At 52.9% G+C, this 15062-nt stretch overlaps 2 protein-coding genes and 1 long non-coding RNA gene across 24 annotated transcripts in view; 1 reads left to right on the top strand and 2 right to left on the bottom strand.

Moving 5' to 3' along the window:
• The window catches only part of IL17RC (interleukin 17 receptor C), an 11749-nt gene extending 1980 nt beyond the window's left edge, over window positions 1-9769 (bottom strand). For 4 of the 16 annotated variants that reach the window (XM_081821954.1, XM_081821962.1, XM_081821983.1 and 1 more), the window contains exons 1-16: window positions 9447-9769; window positions 9134-9155; window positions 8784-8936; window positions 8423-8497; window positions 8222-8331; window positions 7153-7264; window positions 6770-6814; window positions 4924-5063; window positions 4640-4699; window positions 2830-2884; window positions 2562-2743; window positions 2415-2465; window positions 1511-1559; window positions 1226-1347; window positions 917-1039; window positions 344-392 (exon numbers count right to left, since the gene is read on the bottom strand). In XM_081821954.1, coding sequence (XP_081678080.1) covers window positions 344-392; window positions 917-1039; window positions 1226-1347; window positions 1511-1559; window positions 2415-2465; window positions 2562-2743; window positions 2830-2884; window positions 4640-4699; window positions 4924-5063; window positions 6770-6814; window positions 7153-7264; window positions 8222-8331; window positions 8423-8497; window positions 8784-8936; window positions 9134-9155; window positions 9447-9551 — 1453 coding nt within the window. In that variant the 5' untranslated portion in view covers window positions 9552-9769. The remainder of the gene's footprint in view (window positions 1-343; window positions 393-916; window positions 1040-1225; window positions 1348-1510; window positions 1560-2414; window positions 2466-2561; window positions 2744-2829; window positions 2885-4639; window positions 4700-4923; window positions 5064-6769; window positions 6815-7152; window positions 7265-8221; window positions 8332-8422; window positions 8498-8783; window positions 8937-9133; window positions 9156-9446) is intronic. The other 12 variants (XM_081821972.1, XM_081821988.1, XM_081822012.1 and 9 more) reach the window with 6 other exon arrangements.
• LOC145721846 (uncharacterized) overlaps window positions 1-15062 on the top strand; it is a 30757-nt gene that overhangs the window by 3076 nt on the left and 12619 nt on the right. The window lies entirely within an intron of this gene.
• IL17RE (interleukin 17 receptor E) overlaps window positions 10504-15062 on the bottom strand; it is a 12501-nt gene continuing 7942 nt past the window's right edge. For all 7 annotated transcript variants that reach the window (XM_081822065.1, XM_081822037.1, XM_081822032.1 and 4 more), the window contains 4 exons: window positions 12916-12984; window positions 12365-12416; window positions 12182-12280; window positions 10504-11665 (listed from right to left, as the gene is read on the bottom strand). In XM_081822065.1, the coding sequence (XP_081678191.1) occupies window positions 11070-11665; window positions 12182-12280; window positions 12365-12416; window positions 12916-12984 (816 nt within the window). In that variant the 3' untranslated portion in view covers window positions 10504-11069. The remainder of the gene's footprint in view (window positions 11666-12181; window positions 12281-12364; window positions 12417-12915; window positions 12985-15062) is intronic.

Genomic DNA, 15062 nt, shown 5'->3' with positions numbered 1-15062 from the left:
TTTTTTTTAAAGATTTTATTTATTTATTTGAGACAGAGAGAATGAGAGAGACAGAGAGCACATGAGAGGGGGGAGGGTCAGAGGGAGAAGCAGGCTCCCCGCCAAGCAGGGAGCCCGATGCGGGACTCGATCCAGGGACTCCAGGATCATGACCTGAGCCGAAGGCAGTCGCTTAACCAACTGAGCCACCCAGGCGCCCTCTTCTTGGTTTTTGAATGAAGGAAGGAATGTCCCTCTGACTGATCTGAGCCAGAGAAGGACAAGGCCATTGCACGTTACCTGTAGGAATGTCTAGATTCCAGCTCTTGGTACTGAGGGGAAGGGCAGTTCTTGTAATACTCACACTTGTCCATGGGGCAGGCCCATAGTGCTCTCAGGTCATCTTCCCACAGCTGTAAGACACAAACAAAACCAAGGCCACAGCCCCAGAACACCCACCAAGTTCTGGCCAGCCTGATCTCCAAATTCCCAGCCTCAACTATGCATACTTCACACACATACACACACACACACTGTAGGTCCCTGCAAGCTGCTCTGCCTTTGATCACGCTATGCCTACTCCATGCCAGATCTGGCCCATGTGAAATCACCCTTCCTTGAAGCTCTCCCTGGAACCCAATACTTAGCACATATGAATTTGGTTATCTGTTTACTGTTTTCTAGCCAGCAGTGAACAACTTGGGAACAGGAACTATGCTTCTTCAATTCTTGGCTTCCCCAGGGCTGGACACAAAATAAGCAGAAATAGATGGTGAGTGGGTACTAGAGGGACAGTGAGGAGGCCCCTGCCTAGGAATAGTGAGAGTTTCCCTGGTACCTTCAGCTAGGCACAGGAAGAGATGGAAGAAGTTAAATACAGAGTTTTAGGCCTATTGGCCCTGGGCATTGGGGCAGGGCCCTCCTGCCACCTACTCACCTGCAGACACTGGCCTGACTGCAGGTCTTGTAGTAACTGCTCTCCAAGGCGAGCGGCCCTCTGCCAAGCCAAAGGGAGGCTGTCACCTAGGGGCACCACACTTAGGAGACCATCAAGCTGCAGCTGAGCAGAATAGTGGTGGGGAGGGGCTAGAGACTTGTAAGAGGTCACTAAGAACGGGGTCTAGGTCTGAGTCACCCCCACATTCCCAGAGACCAGCACAGGGTCTGGCACAGAGGAGGGGAAATTTGAGGCCAGGCTTGAGATGGAACTGGAAAGGTACATGGAGGAGGGTCCCCTCATCCTCACCGTGGAGGCCCTGCTGAGTAGTGGGGTGCAGCCACTGGGCTCCAAGGCACAGAGTGATCTGTTGTCCTGGGGGCCTCGTGTCTCTACCAGCAGCATATCATCCTTGAGGGCCCCAAGGGAGTCTGGAGGGGTGAGAGCCCATTCTGAGTGAGACCCAACTATGCTGGAGGCGGCCACTTGCCCCCACCCCTTCCCATGCCTGACCTTCACCCCCATGAGGTGGCTCTTCTAGGGTCCACCTCTATTGCAATAGCCCTGCCCAAGCCTTCCCCAGGCTTCACTCACCAGCCCACAAGCACTCCTGTAGCTGCAGCTTCTCCCAGCTGCTCACCTGCTTAGAAGGAGCCAAGGTTAGGGGCACAGGGAAAAGCAAGAGGCAAGGCCACAAAGAAGAGAAGGACAGTAAGGGGAGGCCTCTCTGGCGGGGGGTGGGGGGTGGGCGCGGGGTTCTGCATCCTGGACCTAATGTTAGGCAGATCAGGGTTCAAGGCTAGGTGATTAAGAGATACTTTGTTTTTCTCAGCCTCAGCCTTGTGAGGGCATCTGTGCTAATGAGTCTTATGACCCTACATTAGCTCTTTTCATGTCTGGCAAAGCACTTCCTACACTCCTTTCTCATCTAACCACCCTCACCAAGAGGCCTCATCTGACCACTCCACTTGGATACTGTATTATTCACTCAGTCTGAGTCTTGCTCCACTATTTTCTTTTTAAGATTTTATTTATTTGTCAGAGAGAGAGAGCACAAACAGGGGGAGTGGCAGGCAGAGGGAGAAGCAGGCTCCTCCGCTGAGCAGGGAGCCCAATGCAGGACTCGATCCCAGGACCCTGGGATCGTGACCTGAGCCGAAGGCAGACGCTCAAACAACTGAGTCACCCAGGCCCCCCTGTCTTTCTCCATTAGAACATAAGCTCTATAGGGTGGGAATATTTATTGGTTTTATTCACTACTGTGAAGTAGTTACTATCATCCCCATTAAACAGATGAGGAGACTGATGTTCAGAGTGGTGAAGTGACTTGCTCAGGGTCCCACAGCACTGCTAAATAAATAGTACAACTCCCAGAGGTAGCCCATAACAACTTTGCTCCAGTGACCCAAGGATAAATTGGGTCCAGAAGACAGTGATTTATCTGGGGGGTCCACTTGGGGTCCTGCCCCTAGCCCAGAGCTCTTGTGCCCCTTCTTACCTGGACACAGAGGTTGGGGTGGGCATTCAGCAATGGCAACTCAAGTGTTTTCTGTGGAAAAAAGGGTCATGGGTGAGGTCAGGAAATGTGCTCCCCTGAGCTCCCCTTCCTTTCCTGATCCCAGGAGCCTCCCACCGCTTCACTTACGTTTACAGTGACATTTGCTCGGGACAGCGGTGGGACCAGCGACTGGCAGGGGCCGCCGCCTGGTGCCTGCCAACACAGAGTGGCCTCAGCAAGCAGTGAACAGGGTGCATTTAGCTGCCAGCCCCGGGGGGGCAGTAGCCTCAGCCGGGCTGCACGCCAGAGGTTCCTGTGTGCCCGGGGATCTGCAAGGAAAGGGCTGGGTCACTGGGCGCCCAGCATGTGTCCACCTACACCATTCCCACCCTGGCCCCAGCCCTGGTCTTCTCACCCTCCCTAAAGGGGCAGAGGCTCGTCCTGACAGAGTCGGGCTCTAGAGGCCACACCTGGAAAAGAAACAGGGTTCTATTAGTCCATTCAACCCAGCTGACCCTCCAAGAGTATGTGCCAGGCCCTCTGCTAGGCACTGGGGATGCATTCATTCAACTAAAATTTAATCAACACTTGCCCAGTCTTTCTGCCCTTTGTAAAGCCCTAGAGTTGCACACATTTATTTTTCCAGCAAACCCTATACCAATATCTGGCAACACCTTCATTCAACAGACCTTTAATGAGTACCTACTATGTGTCTAAGCACCATGGTAGGCAGTGGGGATGTTGATAAATCCACAGTCACTTTATGTGAACCTACTATATGCCAGGTACTGTGCTAAGTGTTTATATACATATATAAATATAGTAAACTATATATATATAGTAACCTATACCCGCTGTGTGGGGCTCGAACTCATGACCCTGAGATCAAGAGTCACATGCTCTATCAACTGAACCAGCCAGGCACCCCATTTCTTTCAATAAACTTTTAAAGCACATCTATTCTGTGCTTAGCCCTGTGGTAAGCAGTAGAGATAATACATTAATCTATTCAGCAAACTTTTAATTAAGACCACCTACTATGTGGCAGGCATTGTGCTTGGCAGTAGGGATGTTTATATCAGAGCAAACATTTCATGAACATCTGTTATGTGTTCTATCACAGTGCTAGTTAGTAGAGTTTCATTCATTCATTCATTCCTTTAACAGACTTAATTAGCACCCACTACATGCTAGACATTGTGCAAGTTTCTAGGGGAGTTACTAAATTTGAATTAGGTATTATTTCCTTGCCTTCGAGGAAATTACAAAGTTAGTAAGGATAAAACATGTATAAATTAATAAACTGATCACTCATTTATTGAGCATCTGTTGTGTGCAAGAAGAAATGAGACAGGTGCCCAAATAAGAAAGGAAGTGATAAATGAACAAGAAAAGACAGAAGTACAAGAAGATTGGAAGACAGGAGAGGCCAGACAGTTGAGGAAAAGCTTTGGGAAAGAGGTAACATTTGAGCTGGAAGGATTTAGTTGTATAGAAAAGAAGTGAGGGCATTTCAGGCAGTGGAAAGGACAGGCATTAATGTCAGAGATAAAATAGATGGGACCTGATCACCATTTAAATGTGCAATCAGAAGAGGAAAGACTGGTGCCTGGCTGGCTCAGTTGGTAGAACATGTGACTTCTGACCTCAAGGTTGTTAAGTTCTAGCCCCACATTGGCTGTAGAGATTACTTAAAAATAAAATCTTAAAAAAAAAAAAAAAAAGAAGAGGAAAGAGCCAACATATAGAAGCTTGGATACTTCCTTTTCTAACAGTCCTATGAGGCTGGTATTGTTATTTCCATTTTATAAATAAGAAACAGGCTCAGAGAGGTGAAGTGACTTGCACAAGATCACACAGTTAGCAAATGGCAAGAGTCAGGATTCAAACTGTCTGAGTTCACAGCACATGCTCTACTTTCCAGAAGAGTACAAAGAGGCAATTGGAGGATTAGGGGAAGCCTTCAAGGAGGAGGTGGCATTTGAATGGGGCCATGAAGAACAAGTAGGAGTCCTGTGGATAGAGGATCAGGAAGAGCATTCAGAGACTGCAACAGGCAGAAGACAGGACAGCAAAGGTCAGGAAAGGGCTAGTCACCTTAGGCAGCAACAGTTCCGACCTCAAAGAGGAATATGGAGGATGGCAAGACAAGGAGGGTAACGGCCACCCCATTCACCAATTCCCCAATCCCCTTCCCCTGGCACCTAGCTGGACTCTTCTCTTACCTGAATACAAAGGCAGGGAAACAGGTCTGTGTGGTTCAAAGTAATGTTCTGTGGCCCGGTCTGTGGGACAAACAGAAGGCGAGAAGTTGGAGAAGATGAGGAGCAGGAAGGCCGGAAGCCAAAGTTGAGGAAACCAGGCAGGCAGCAGTGCCGTCACCAAGGTTCCTTGCTTGGGGTGTGGGTCGCTATATCCTCCTCAAGGGTCCGCTCTGATAATGCGCTCGCATCCTTAGCATGGGCCTCAGCCTAGAGTGGGAATGGACTTGGGGAAGGGGAGGCCTCACCAGGTTGCTGTGCCACCAGGGTTTTGTAGGGCCCTGGACCTGGTTCCAGTACAGGGAGAGGCCAAAGTGCTGCTCCTCAGAGACGTCCAGCACCAGGTGCACATCATCGCCATCGGCAGACACACTGAGCCAGGGCAGGGCTGGGGGGAGGCAAAGACAGGGGGACTTCCTTCACCTCTTCTGCATACCCACCCCTGGCCATGCCCCTCCGACTGACCCTTTAGTTTCCTTCATATCCCTGAGACTGGAAGACCCCTGGAGGTGAGAGCCTGTGTCCTCATCTCTGACCAGACTTTGTCCCTAGCAGCCAGCCCAGTATCTTGACACAACTCTTCTCCTTCTGCAACCAGAAGGATCCTGTAACCACTGTAAGATATATCATCCTCCTCTGCTCAGAACCTTCTGATGACCCCCTACCAAATTACTCCCAGAGTAAAAGCCAGAGTCCTTACAATGGCTTGCGAGACCCTACCCACTCTAACCTCATTTCCTAGCACTCTTGTCCTTAATTAATCTGCCACAGACACGCTGCCCTCTTTGCTCATACTTAAACACACCAGATATACTCCTGCTTCAGGCCCTTTGCACTGGCTCTTCCCTCTGCATATGGAATGCTTTTCCCTCAGATACCCACAGGGCTCCTCCCATACCTCCTCAGGGGTTTGCTCACCAGAGGGAAGCCATCCCTGACTGCTGCAACCCCCAACTCCCTTATCCTCCTTCCTTTCCCCAAATCTTCTCCATCACACTAGTCACATCTTATTGCATAGTTTACACCTCCATGTGTTTATTGTGTCCTCCATCACCCCTATCCTGACTCTGACTCTCATCTAGAATGTCCTCTCTGTAAGGCAAGGATTTTTGTCGGTTTTGTTTATTGACTTATCTCCAGTGCCTAGGATTATTTCTTGGGCAGAGTAACTACTCAATAAATATCTGTTGAATAAGTGAATCAGTGTCTACTGAATGAATGAAGACATGAGATGCATGATGTGTATCTGTGTCCTCAAAGCTCTGGTGCTGAGTAGTCTCTAATGAATTACCAAAGAGGCAGGCCAAACTTAAGGAACCAAAAAGGAAATAAAATTGAAAAAATTTAAGAGTTTGGGGTGCCTGGGTGGCTCAGTTGGTTGGGCATCTGCCTTCGGCTGAGGTCATGATCCCAGGGTCCTGGGATCCAGTCCCACGTCAGGCTCCCTGTTCAGCGGGGAGCCTGCTTCTCCCTCTGCCTGCCGCTCCCCCTGCTTGTGCTCTCTCTCTCTCTGACAAATAAATAAAATCTTTAAAAAAAAATATTTAAGAGTTCAAAAACAACACTGCTTATATCTTGATTATATCTTGATAGTTACGCAAGTGTATACATATGTAAAAATTAACTGAGCTGGACTTTAAAAGTAGTGCACTTTACACACTTTTCTGTATGTGTATTATACCACAGTAAAAAAGAAAATACAACACGAAAAATGAACAAAGCTAAAATAAAATTCAAATAGTGCCTGGGAAAAATCATCAGAGCCTTGACTTGCCTAGCCCTTATTTTATGGTTTAATATTATTTTTATTTTGATATATAGTAGATAGTGGGGTATACCATAATCTTGACAATACTTTGGGCCTCTAGATGTCCCTGGTACTAGTAAATATATTTGTTATAAAGAGTGAGAGATTCACCTTCATATTCCCAACGCCTGGCACAGAGTAGGAGCTACTGCAGATGTGTGATGAATTAATGAGCGCTATGAGCATCTGGATTGTGGCAAGCCCAGACCTGAAGCCACCTCCAAGGGTCCCTCACACTCCAGACCCTGCCCCTCCCTCCTTCCAGCCCTACTGGCCATAGCCCCTACCCCAGCAGCTCTGGACGCTGTCCCGGACTTCAAGCCCCTTGCAGTCTGAGGAGAGATCACAGAAAAGCCTCCAGTGGGGCTGGGGGCCAAAGAAAGAAGGGGGGCAATCCAACCCATGGGGAGCACTGGGAGGGGCTCCTTGTCCCTTAAATACCACCCCATCTATCTAGTGCCCAAAGCACCTTCCTCAGGCATTGGGAAGCAATATCACCTGGGGAGAAGAGACAGAGGAACAGATTCTGGGGGAGATGGGAGCTCAGACCCCTGCCTATGAGTGGATGGGACTAGGAAGGGGGTGAAAGCAGAATGGCAGTGGCCAGAGGAGAAAGAGACTGGTGGGGAGGGGCAGGACTTGGGGCCCCTGAGGCTCTGGGGCCACTTACCAGGCAACTGTTGTGTGAGGTTGAGTTCCTTCTGGTACCTGGGCTGAGTGTAGGACCAGAGTCGCACCTCAGCCCCCAGAGCAGCCTCGAAGCAGTCAAATACTACAGAACCCTGTGAGGAAAGGAGTGGCGGAAGGCTGGTGGTATAGGGCTCAGAATACGGGCCAAGGGCTCTGAGCTTCTCTGTGGACAACTCCACTCACCTCCTCCCCCAACCAATGACTCTATACTGTAAGGCCCGAAATTCTCCCACTAGTGTTTCCTTTAAAAGCCCCCAGCTCTAAAGCACACACCCTCAGTAGGGGTATCAGCTGGGCAGGGATAAGGGCCGTAGCTATCGGAGTCCCTGTCCCCACCCTTGTTGTCCCACATCACGTGGCCAAAGCTAAGGTGATCAGATACCCCAACACAAATGTGGGACACCCCTTCCCACACCCAATGCCTCAGTGGTCCTCACAACTACCCTTTGAGGTGGACCAGCAGATTTTTCTCCCATTCTACAATTTTCCAGGCAAGAGGAGATTGGCTGGGAGCTGGGGGCAGGAGGGGAAGTCAAAGGGTTTGAGTGATTTGGCCCAAGTGGAGCTACATCTTCCAAACACATGTGGCCTCCTGAAGTAGGGAGAAGCCCCAACACCCCGCACCACGGTCAACACACAGGGCAGACATGGTATAGCAGGAAGTCCAGAGAAGTGGATCCAGCCCACAGCCTTCCCCTCTCCAACCTCAGTTTCTCTCTCTGGAAAATGAGGGTAATAATAATGCCTAGTTCATGTGTACCTCTGACGATTACAAAAGAAAGGGAGAATGAAATCTCCTGAGACCCTTCAGTGCCGGGCATTACATCAGCTGTTTTACACATACCAACTCATCTTTTCCTCACAACAGCCATATGAGGTAGGATTATTTTTATTCCCGTTTTACAGACAGGAAAACAGAGGCGGAAAGGGCGGAAAGGGCTTGCCTACAGCCCTGCCAGAGTCAGCACACAGACATAACACGCACACGAGAGCACTTCAGGACGTCATACTTAGAAAACGGCTACTGCTACGATTATTATTTCGCATACCACAGACTGACCAGGCCGCGCGAGGGCAGCACGCACTTGCACCTCCAGCAGGACGCAGCGGGCAGTGGGGTAGGCCTGGAAGGAGAGCACCACTTGGGCCTGGAGAAAGGCTGTGAGCAACAGGGCGGGGCACTGGTCAGGCTCCAGGGCCGCAGGCAAGGCCCTGGCTTGGGGCAGTTGGGCCAGCCGGGTTCTCCTCACCGTTCCTAGGCTCCTCAAGCTCTGGATCAGCTGCTATTCCAAACTTGTCCTCATCTTTAGGCTCTTCCCAGTGCCCTAGAAGGACCCGAGAACAAGGCCCAGGTCAGGCCCCAGCTCTGGGCCGGCTTTGGGCTTGGCTTCCTTCCTGAAATCCCAGTGCTGAGAAGCAGGGGCCAGGCCTGGGGCCTTGGGGTGGGGGTGGGGGGAGACAGGGAGACCAGGCTGACCTGGGGGTCCTTTGGCCGGTGTTCTCCAGGAGAACACTGAGGATGCACAGGACCGCCTGACAGATTCCCCAGTCCTTGTGCCCATCCCAGACACGCTGACATGTGCACATACAGTTAGGGGATGACCTGCTCACCATGCACAGCCAAGTGGATGGCCACACGCACGCAGAGGTCACAGTCAGTCTCCTGGTGGCACCTCAGCACCAGCTCTGTCTGCAGGCGCGTGGGCACCAGCACAGGGCCCGGGGCAGACACGATGCTCCCAGGCAGGCAGAGCACGTCACCATCTGTGCACGAAGGGTGGGGTGGGAGCTGAAGCTGTTCATCATCCAGAGGTTAGTTGCACCTGACACCCCCAGAGGGCCAAGGAGCTTTGGGCTCTTTCCTGGGCTGAGGGTGGGTGGTGGGGGCAGAGAACTGGAACATCTCCCCTCCCTCCGCCAACCTGGGCAGTTCTTTCCTTTCCAAAAGTACGGCTACTCACCCCAGAGGTGGCAGGAAAGGCCCTGGGAAGGAGGTAAAGACGAGTCAAGAGTTTATGCCACTGAATCTAGGCATTTTTTCCCTGCCTCGTATACCTGCCCACCCTTCTGGGGCTCCCCATTCAAGCCCCTCCCAGGAGAGGACAAATCCAGCTCTTGCCCCCTCCCCATTCTTCTCTTATCCCATCAGCACCAGACAGACCAGCCAGGGCAGTTCTGGTGGTAGTGACAGTGACAGGAGCCAGGCTAGGGCCTCCGATAGGCAGCAGACTGAACCCTGAGCTGTCCCCAACCCTCCCAGTACCCCAGACTTACTGGAGAGCAGCGGGCAGTGTCCTGAGGCCCCATAAGCTTCTCCAAAGAGAGGACCATGGGGCTTCGGCCCAGTGCCAAGGACAACAGGAACCAAGGCACAGGCATCTTCCAGGTACCAGGAGGCACCAAGGCCCAAGGCCCTGTCCTGCCCCCCCCAAAGGGGGGGGCAGACACGGTACCTCTGCTCCCACTCAGCCCCAAGCCTGTGGGCACGAGGGGCCGGAATCCCTCTTCAGCCTGGGGTCCCAGTGCGGGCTTGAGCACCCCCTCTCCCGGGAGTCCTGAATCCTGTCCCCGTCCAGCCGGAGTGCTTTCGGTTTGGCTCCCGGCAGGCAGCTGGCTGTTCCCGCCCCGCCCTGTCCCTCCCACCAACACCAGGCCTGGGAGCCAGCAGCCTTGGACTGGGGTGGTGGCCTCCTCTCCTTTCCCTCTCCTCCTCCTCCTTCTCCGCTGACACCTGGCTGGGAGGGGCCCCTGAAGAGGGTGGCGGCATCACAGCTGAGTGAGGGAGCTCTTACTCACCTTGGGAGTCCCTAAGGAAAAGGGCCTGGGCAATGCTGGGGCATTTCCACTGCCACCGTGAATCCGGGATTTTGGTGCCCATTAGGTTCCCTCATACAGGGCACCCCCGGTCCCTTCACACATCTGCCCTGGGACTCAGTGACCCTTTATGGGACAGGAGCTCTAAAGGCAGGGACAAAGGGTATCAGAAAGTGGGCTTTTCACCACTTCCTGGCCTCTGCTCAAGTGTGGTAGGGAGGGAAGGAACTCAGGACTCAGAGCCAGGCAGACAGGGGTCCCATTTGTGCTGTTGCCATGGGCTGGCTGCATGACAAATGGACCTTTCTGAACCTGTTCACGGTGAGGATCAAGATTTCCAGGTCCTCCTTTGCCTTTTCAGAGGCTTTGCTTGTGAGAATGTGAAGGATGTGGTTGTGGGTGTGGACATGGAAGACTGGAGCCCACAAACAGAGGCATAACAATCCCCAGGCAGGGCTGTGCTGACCCCTCCTGCAACTCAGTACCCTGGGCACCCTAGAGAAGCACACCGTGTCTCTTAGCTTATCCATTATGTTGGCCTTTATTCATTTTTCTTGATCTTGGTTTCTACTGTCCCACCTCCGCCCTGGACACCCAGGGCCAAAACCTCTTTACCTGGGTCAGGCTCCCTCCCTCCCTCCATCCCCTGGGCAGGGCTCCAGTCCGGGAAAGCAGTATCCCTGCCCCGCCCCCCACCAAAGGGGTTTTCTCCCCTCCCCCCCTCCCCCCACTGGAGTTACGCCTCACTCAGAATGGCCATCGCTCCGGCCTCCCCTACCTCTGTCCCACACCTCTCTAGCTTGGACTGGAGCATGTGCAGACTACTCTTCCTGGAATTTTGAAGAAAAGAAGTGGGAAGATTCCCCCACCCCCAAGAGAACTGGGAGCTGTGGAGCCCTCAGTAAACAGCGACTCTCCCTGCTGGTTCCGAAAGGGTAAACAGGAGGAAGAAGCCAGACACGTAGGGAAGGGTCTGGGACAGCGAGGGAGGTGCTCTGCTCCCAGGCTAGCAGACAGAGCATAAGGATTTTTGGCCAGTAGTCCTGAGGAGGCACCCCAAGGATTCTAGGGTAGAAGGCTCATTCAGGGGATCCAGCCAGTACCCCTACGCCTGCCTCTGCTCAGCCTCGGTGGGCAAAATTTGGCGGCCTCGCGTTCCAGCCGGTGGCACAGCTCCAGGCGACCCCGCAGGCAAGGCCGATCCCCGAGGCGGCCTCGGCTGGTGGCTTCGGCGGAAGGCCGTGCGTCTAGCGCCCGCAGCAGGCGTGGCAGGTCGCGCAGCAGGCGGTAGCGGGGCAGGGCGCGCAGTGGCGGGGGAATGTCGCCCTTGGCACAGAGGCGACTGAAGTAAGCCAGCAGTAGCAGGGGGCGCGGGGCGGCGCGGAGCAGGGCGCGCAGGGGCGCCGAGTGGGGATCCCGGGCGCGGGCTGGACTGGGGCCGGCACTGCTCCACAGAAGCAGCACGGTGCCCCGCTCCCGCGCCACGCGCGCCCGCGCCGCCCACAGCCACGGCAGCGGACCCACGCGCGCCACGCGCGTCCCCTCCCACAGGTCCACGATCACGTCGCGCCCGCCGCCCAGCGCCGTCCGCAGCAGTTCAGCCAGCGCTCCCACCAGGCGCCGCTGCGCCTCCGAGTCCGCCACGTGCAGGAGCAACACCGGCTGTGCTCGGCCAGGGCCTGGGGGCGGGAGCAGCAGATGAACAGGGTTGGGGGCTAAGGGAGAGCCCAGCACTTCCCCTCCTCTACTCCACCCCCATTCTACCCCTCCTCCCCGCCTTGGGGCTAACTCATCCGGTGCCCCACCTGGTTCCTTATCTGCACTGGGGGTGAGTACCCAAGGCAACTTTAGCCTATAGGGTGTCTTTGGCCTAATTAGATAAAAGCGCCCGGAAGGGGCCAGGTCTAGGGCGCCAGGTTTGGCAGGTGCAGCGCCCGCTGGATTTACGCCTTACTGGTCTCTTCCCAGAGACCACGAACAGTGAACCATCTGCTCAGAGGGACTTTTGCTCTGCCTTAACCACTCCTGACCACTAGGGGGCCTGAGGCTCACCACCTTGGGTAGCAGAGAGCCTGCGGCAGCAGCAGGGGCATGGCTCTTCCGCAAGGGAGCCTAGGCAGGGGAAGGGTGGGGGGGCAACTAGCTTAGGCACTGGGCAGATCTGAATCCTCAGGTTACCCCCAGAGTGAGCTTACCTGACAGTGGGCGCCGGCGGGTGAAGACCAGAACAATGCCCAACAGGGTGGCGAGGGCCAGCAGTGCCAGGATCAAGAGCCCCAGATGTCTACGAGAGACTGAGTCAAGCAGGGTGAGGCCAAGCCAGGCTCCTCAGGGCCCAACCTCCTTTTTATCCCACCCCTCCTCTCCCAAGAACTCACCATCTGGACACAAGAGGTGCTTCCAGGAAAACTGAACATCTGACCTCCACACCTGAGGGCACAGAGCCCCCCCACTGTGAGCCAGGGTAGCCCCTCCTCCCAGGGGAAGTTGAGTGGGGACAGAGAAGGGGAATCCCCCTAGATAGGGAATTTCTCCAGCGCAGGGTTTGTGTTTGGTCCAGCTCTGGCTGGGCACACAACAGGTCAAGAGTGGCAACCCAAAAAATAAACTTGAAGTTGGCCAGGGCGTCCATGAGGACCGGGAAGGCACAGGCCCTGAATGAAGTAATCAGATGCCACTGAGCTCAAGCGCATTGTCACCATGCCTGAATGTGGACACAGAGTACCAGGTTTTCTGATTTTTCCAGGAGAAGCCAGAAATCAGCTTTTTAAAATATGACCTCTCCAATATTTAAATGGTAGCAACTCATTCCAATTTCAAACACCATGCTGGCCAAACCAAACATTTTTGCAGACTGGATTTGCCCCATCTGCCACCTGTAGAGTAGATGCTAGGGGGCTGTGTACAGAGTGAGGGCAGGATTCCTTACCAGGACACAGCTCCCTGGCTTCAGGAAGGGAATGATGAGATCTAGTGTCACTGGGCTTGAGCCCTGAGTCTGTGGGAACAAAGAGCAGAATGACTGTCCCCATAGAGTCAAATCTGGCTCTGTCCAGTCTGAGTCTTTGCCCACACTCTTCTTCCTTTCTACCCTACCCCCCTCACCCAAATCCTACCCAGGCTTAAGGCCAAGTGCCACTGCTGACAAGAAACAAGTCTTCCGGGATGCCTGGGTGGCTCAGAGGGTTAAGCGTCTACCTTCAGCTCGGGTCATGATCCCAGGATCCTGGGATCGAGTCCCGCATCGGGCTCCTTGCCCAGAGGGGAACCTGTTTCTCCCTCTGCCTGCTTCTAGCTCTGCCTTTATTTATTTGAGAAAGAGAGTGAAAGAGCACAAGCAGGGGGAGAGGCAGGCAGAAAGAGAGGGAGAAGCAGGCTTCCCACCGAGCAGGAAGCCCGACGCGGGGCTCGATCCTAGGACCCAGGGATCATGACCTGAGCCAAAGGCAGACGCTTAACAACTGAGCCACCCAGGCGCCACCAAAATAAATCTTAAAAAAAAAAAGAAAGAAGTCTTCCCCCTGCTTCATTCTCAAGCATCCCACTGATCATTCCCAGATCAGGCAATCAGGCACACATCAACAAACATGCTCTGGGTGTCTACTTTGCGTCAAGCCCTGAATAAGAACACACAGATGTTGTCTCTGTCCTCCAGCAGCGCATAAACCAAGGAGCCTAACTATATAACCTGCCTTCCTTCTCTGTCCCGCATATCTGAAGGGATGGCTTGTTCACTGGAAAGAACCTAAGTTGTGAAGTCAGACCACAGTTTAAAAAGTCAGGCTTAACTATTGCCTTTGTGGTTCCTAGCTGTGTGATCTTTGTATGGAGATAGGTTCCCTCCCTCCCTGACCCTCAGTTTCTTCATTTGTATATGAGGACTAATAATCTTTATTTTACTGGGTTATTGAGAGCATCCCATCAGAATATGCATGTTAACACCCTTTATCATACACAGTGCAGGGTGTATTCCTTCAGTAGTAGTAGTTATTATTACACTGTGGACTCCTTAAGGGCAGAGACTGTGTTATATACTTTTCTTGTATCTCCCAGGGCCTAATACAGGGTAGGCACAGAGTAGGGATTCAATAAATGCATGCTAAATTGGACAGAATTGATTGCCATCTATATACGGGCAGGATATGGCTCCACCCTATGTTCTGGGTGTTGGTTAGGGAGTTGACCAGAATCTCCATCCAGCAGATGCTAACGCAGTGACTCTCAAACCATGGCTGAACTCAATGAAGGTGGTCTTCTCCCAGCTCACAGAAACAAATGAGTCCATGGATTTAGCTCTCAATTTTAGGTTATCCCATGGCACTTTGTCTTAAATCTTAAGCATGGCTTGGTGTTAAATCTTAAACATTCTTAAACATTTGCTACCACCTATCTGCTTGGGAGCTCTCATAGAATGCAAGACAAATAAGCAAGCTACAAGTGAGCGTTTAAGAAAGAATTGGAAAGAGCTAGTCATGCTTAGTCAGATTGGCGCTGTGGTTTGACGGATATATTTAATTGTGGTTTTTATATCAGATATACAGAAGAGAGTCTGCTAGTCAAACTGTTCTTAGTTCACATAATAAAGTTAAATCTGCCAGTAGTTCACAGTATTCTGCAAAGAGCACCTCAGCTTCCAGGGGCTCTGCTTCCCAAGATAGTCAGGGAAAGCCTGCCAAGTGCCTTGTGGAGACAAACAGGAACACAGGGGTAGAGGAAAGCTGGGTTCAAGAGAGGGCATTGGTACAAAATGTGGCGACAGATTGAGTGGGTCAGAGGACAGCTGGATGTGGGACGGCCAGTCTCTTGCCTCTGTTTATCTCCTGTAAGTTCAGAAACTAAAAGGATTAGAAACTGCTCCATGGAAGGCCTCACTGACTGGCAGAGGAACGAGCTGAAAAAAGGCTGATCGGGGCGCCTGGGTGGCTCAGTCGTTAAGTGTCTGCCTTCGGCTCAGGTCATGATCCCAGGGTCCTGGGATCGAGCCCCGCATCGGGCTCCCTGCTCTGCGGGGAGCCTACTTCTCCCTCTCCCCCACTCTCCCCGCTGTGTTCCCTCTCTCGCTGGTCTCTCTCTGTC

This window comes from Leptonychotes weddellii, chromosome 1 (genome assembly GCF_054177405.1).
Source record: "Leptonychotes weddellii isolate Sample4059 chromosome 1, ASM5417740v2, whole genome shotgun sequence".
Classification (NCBI taxonomy): Eukaryota; Metazoa; Chordata; class Mammalia; order Carnivora; family Phocidae; genus Leptonychotes; species Leptonychotes weddellii.
Note: the sequence above shows the minus strand (reverse complement) of the source record. Positions and strands in the feature narration are given on the sequence as shown.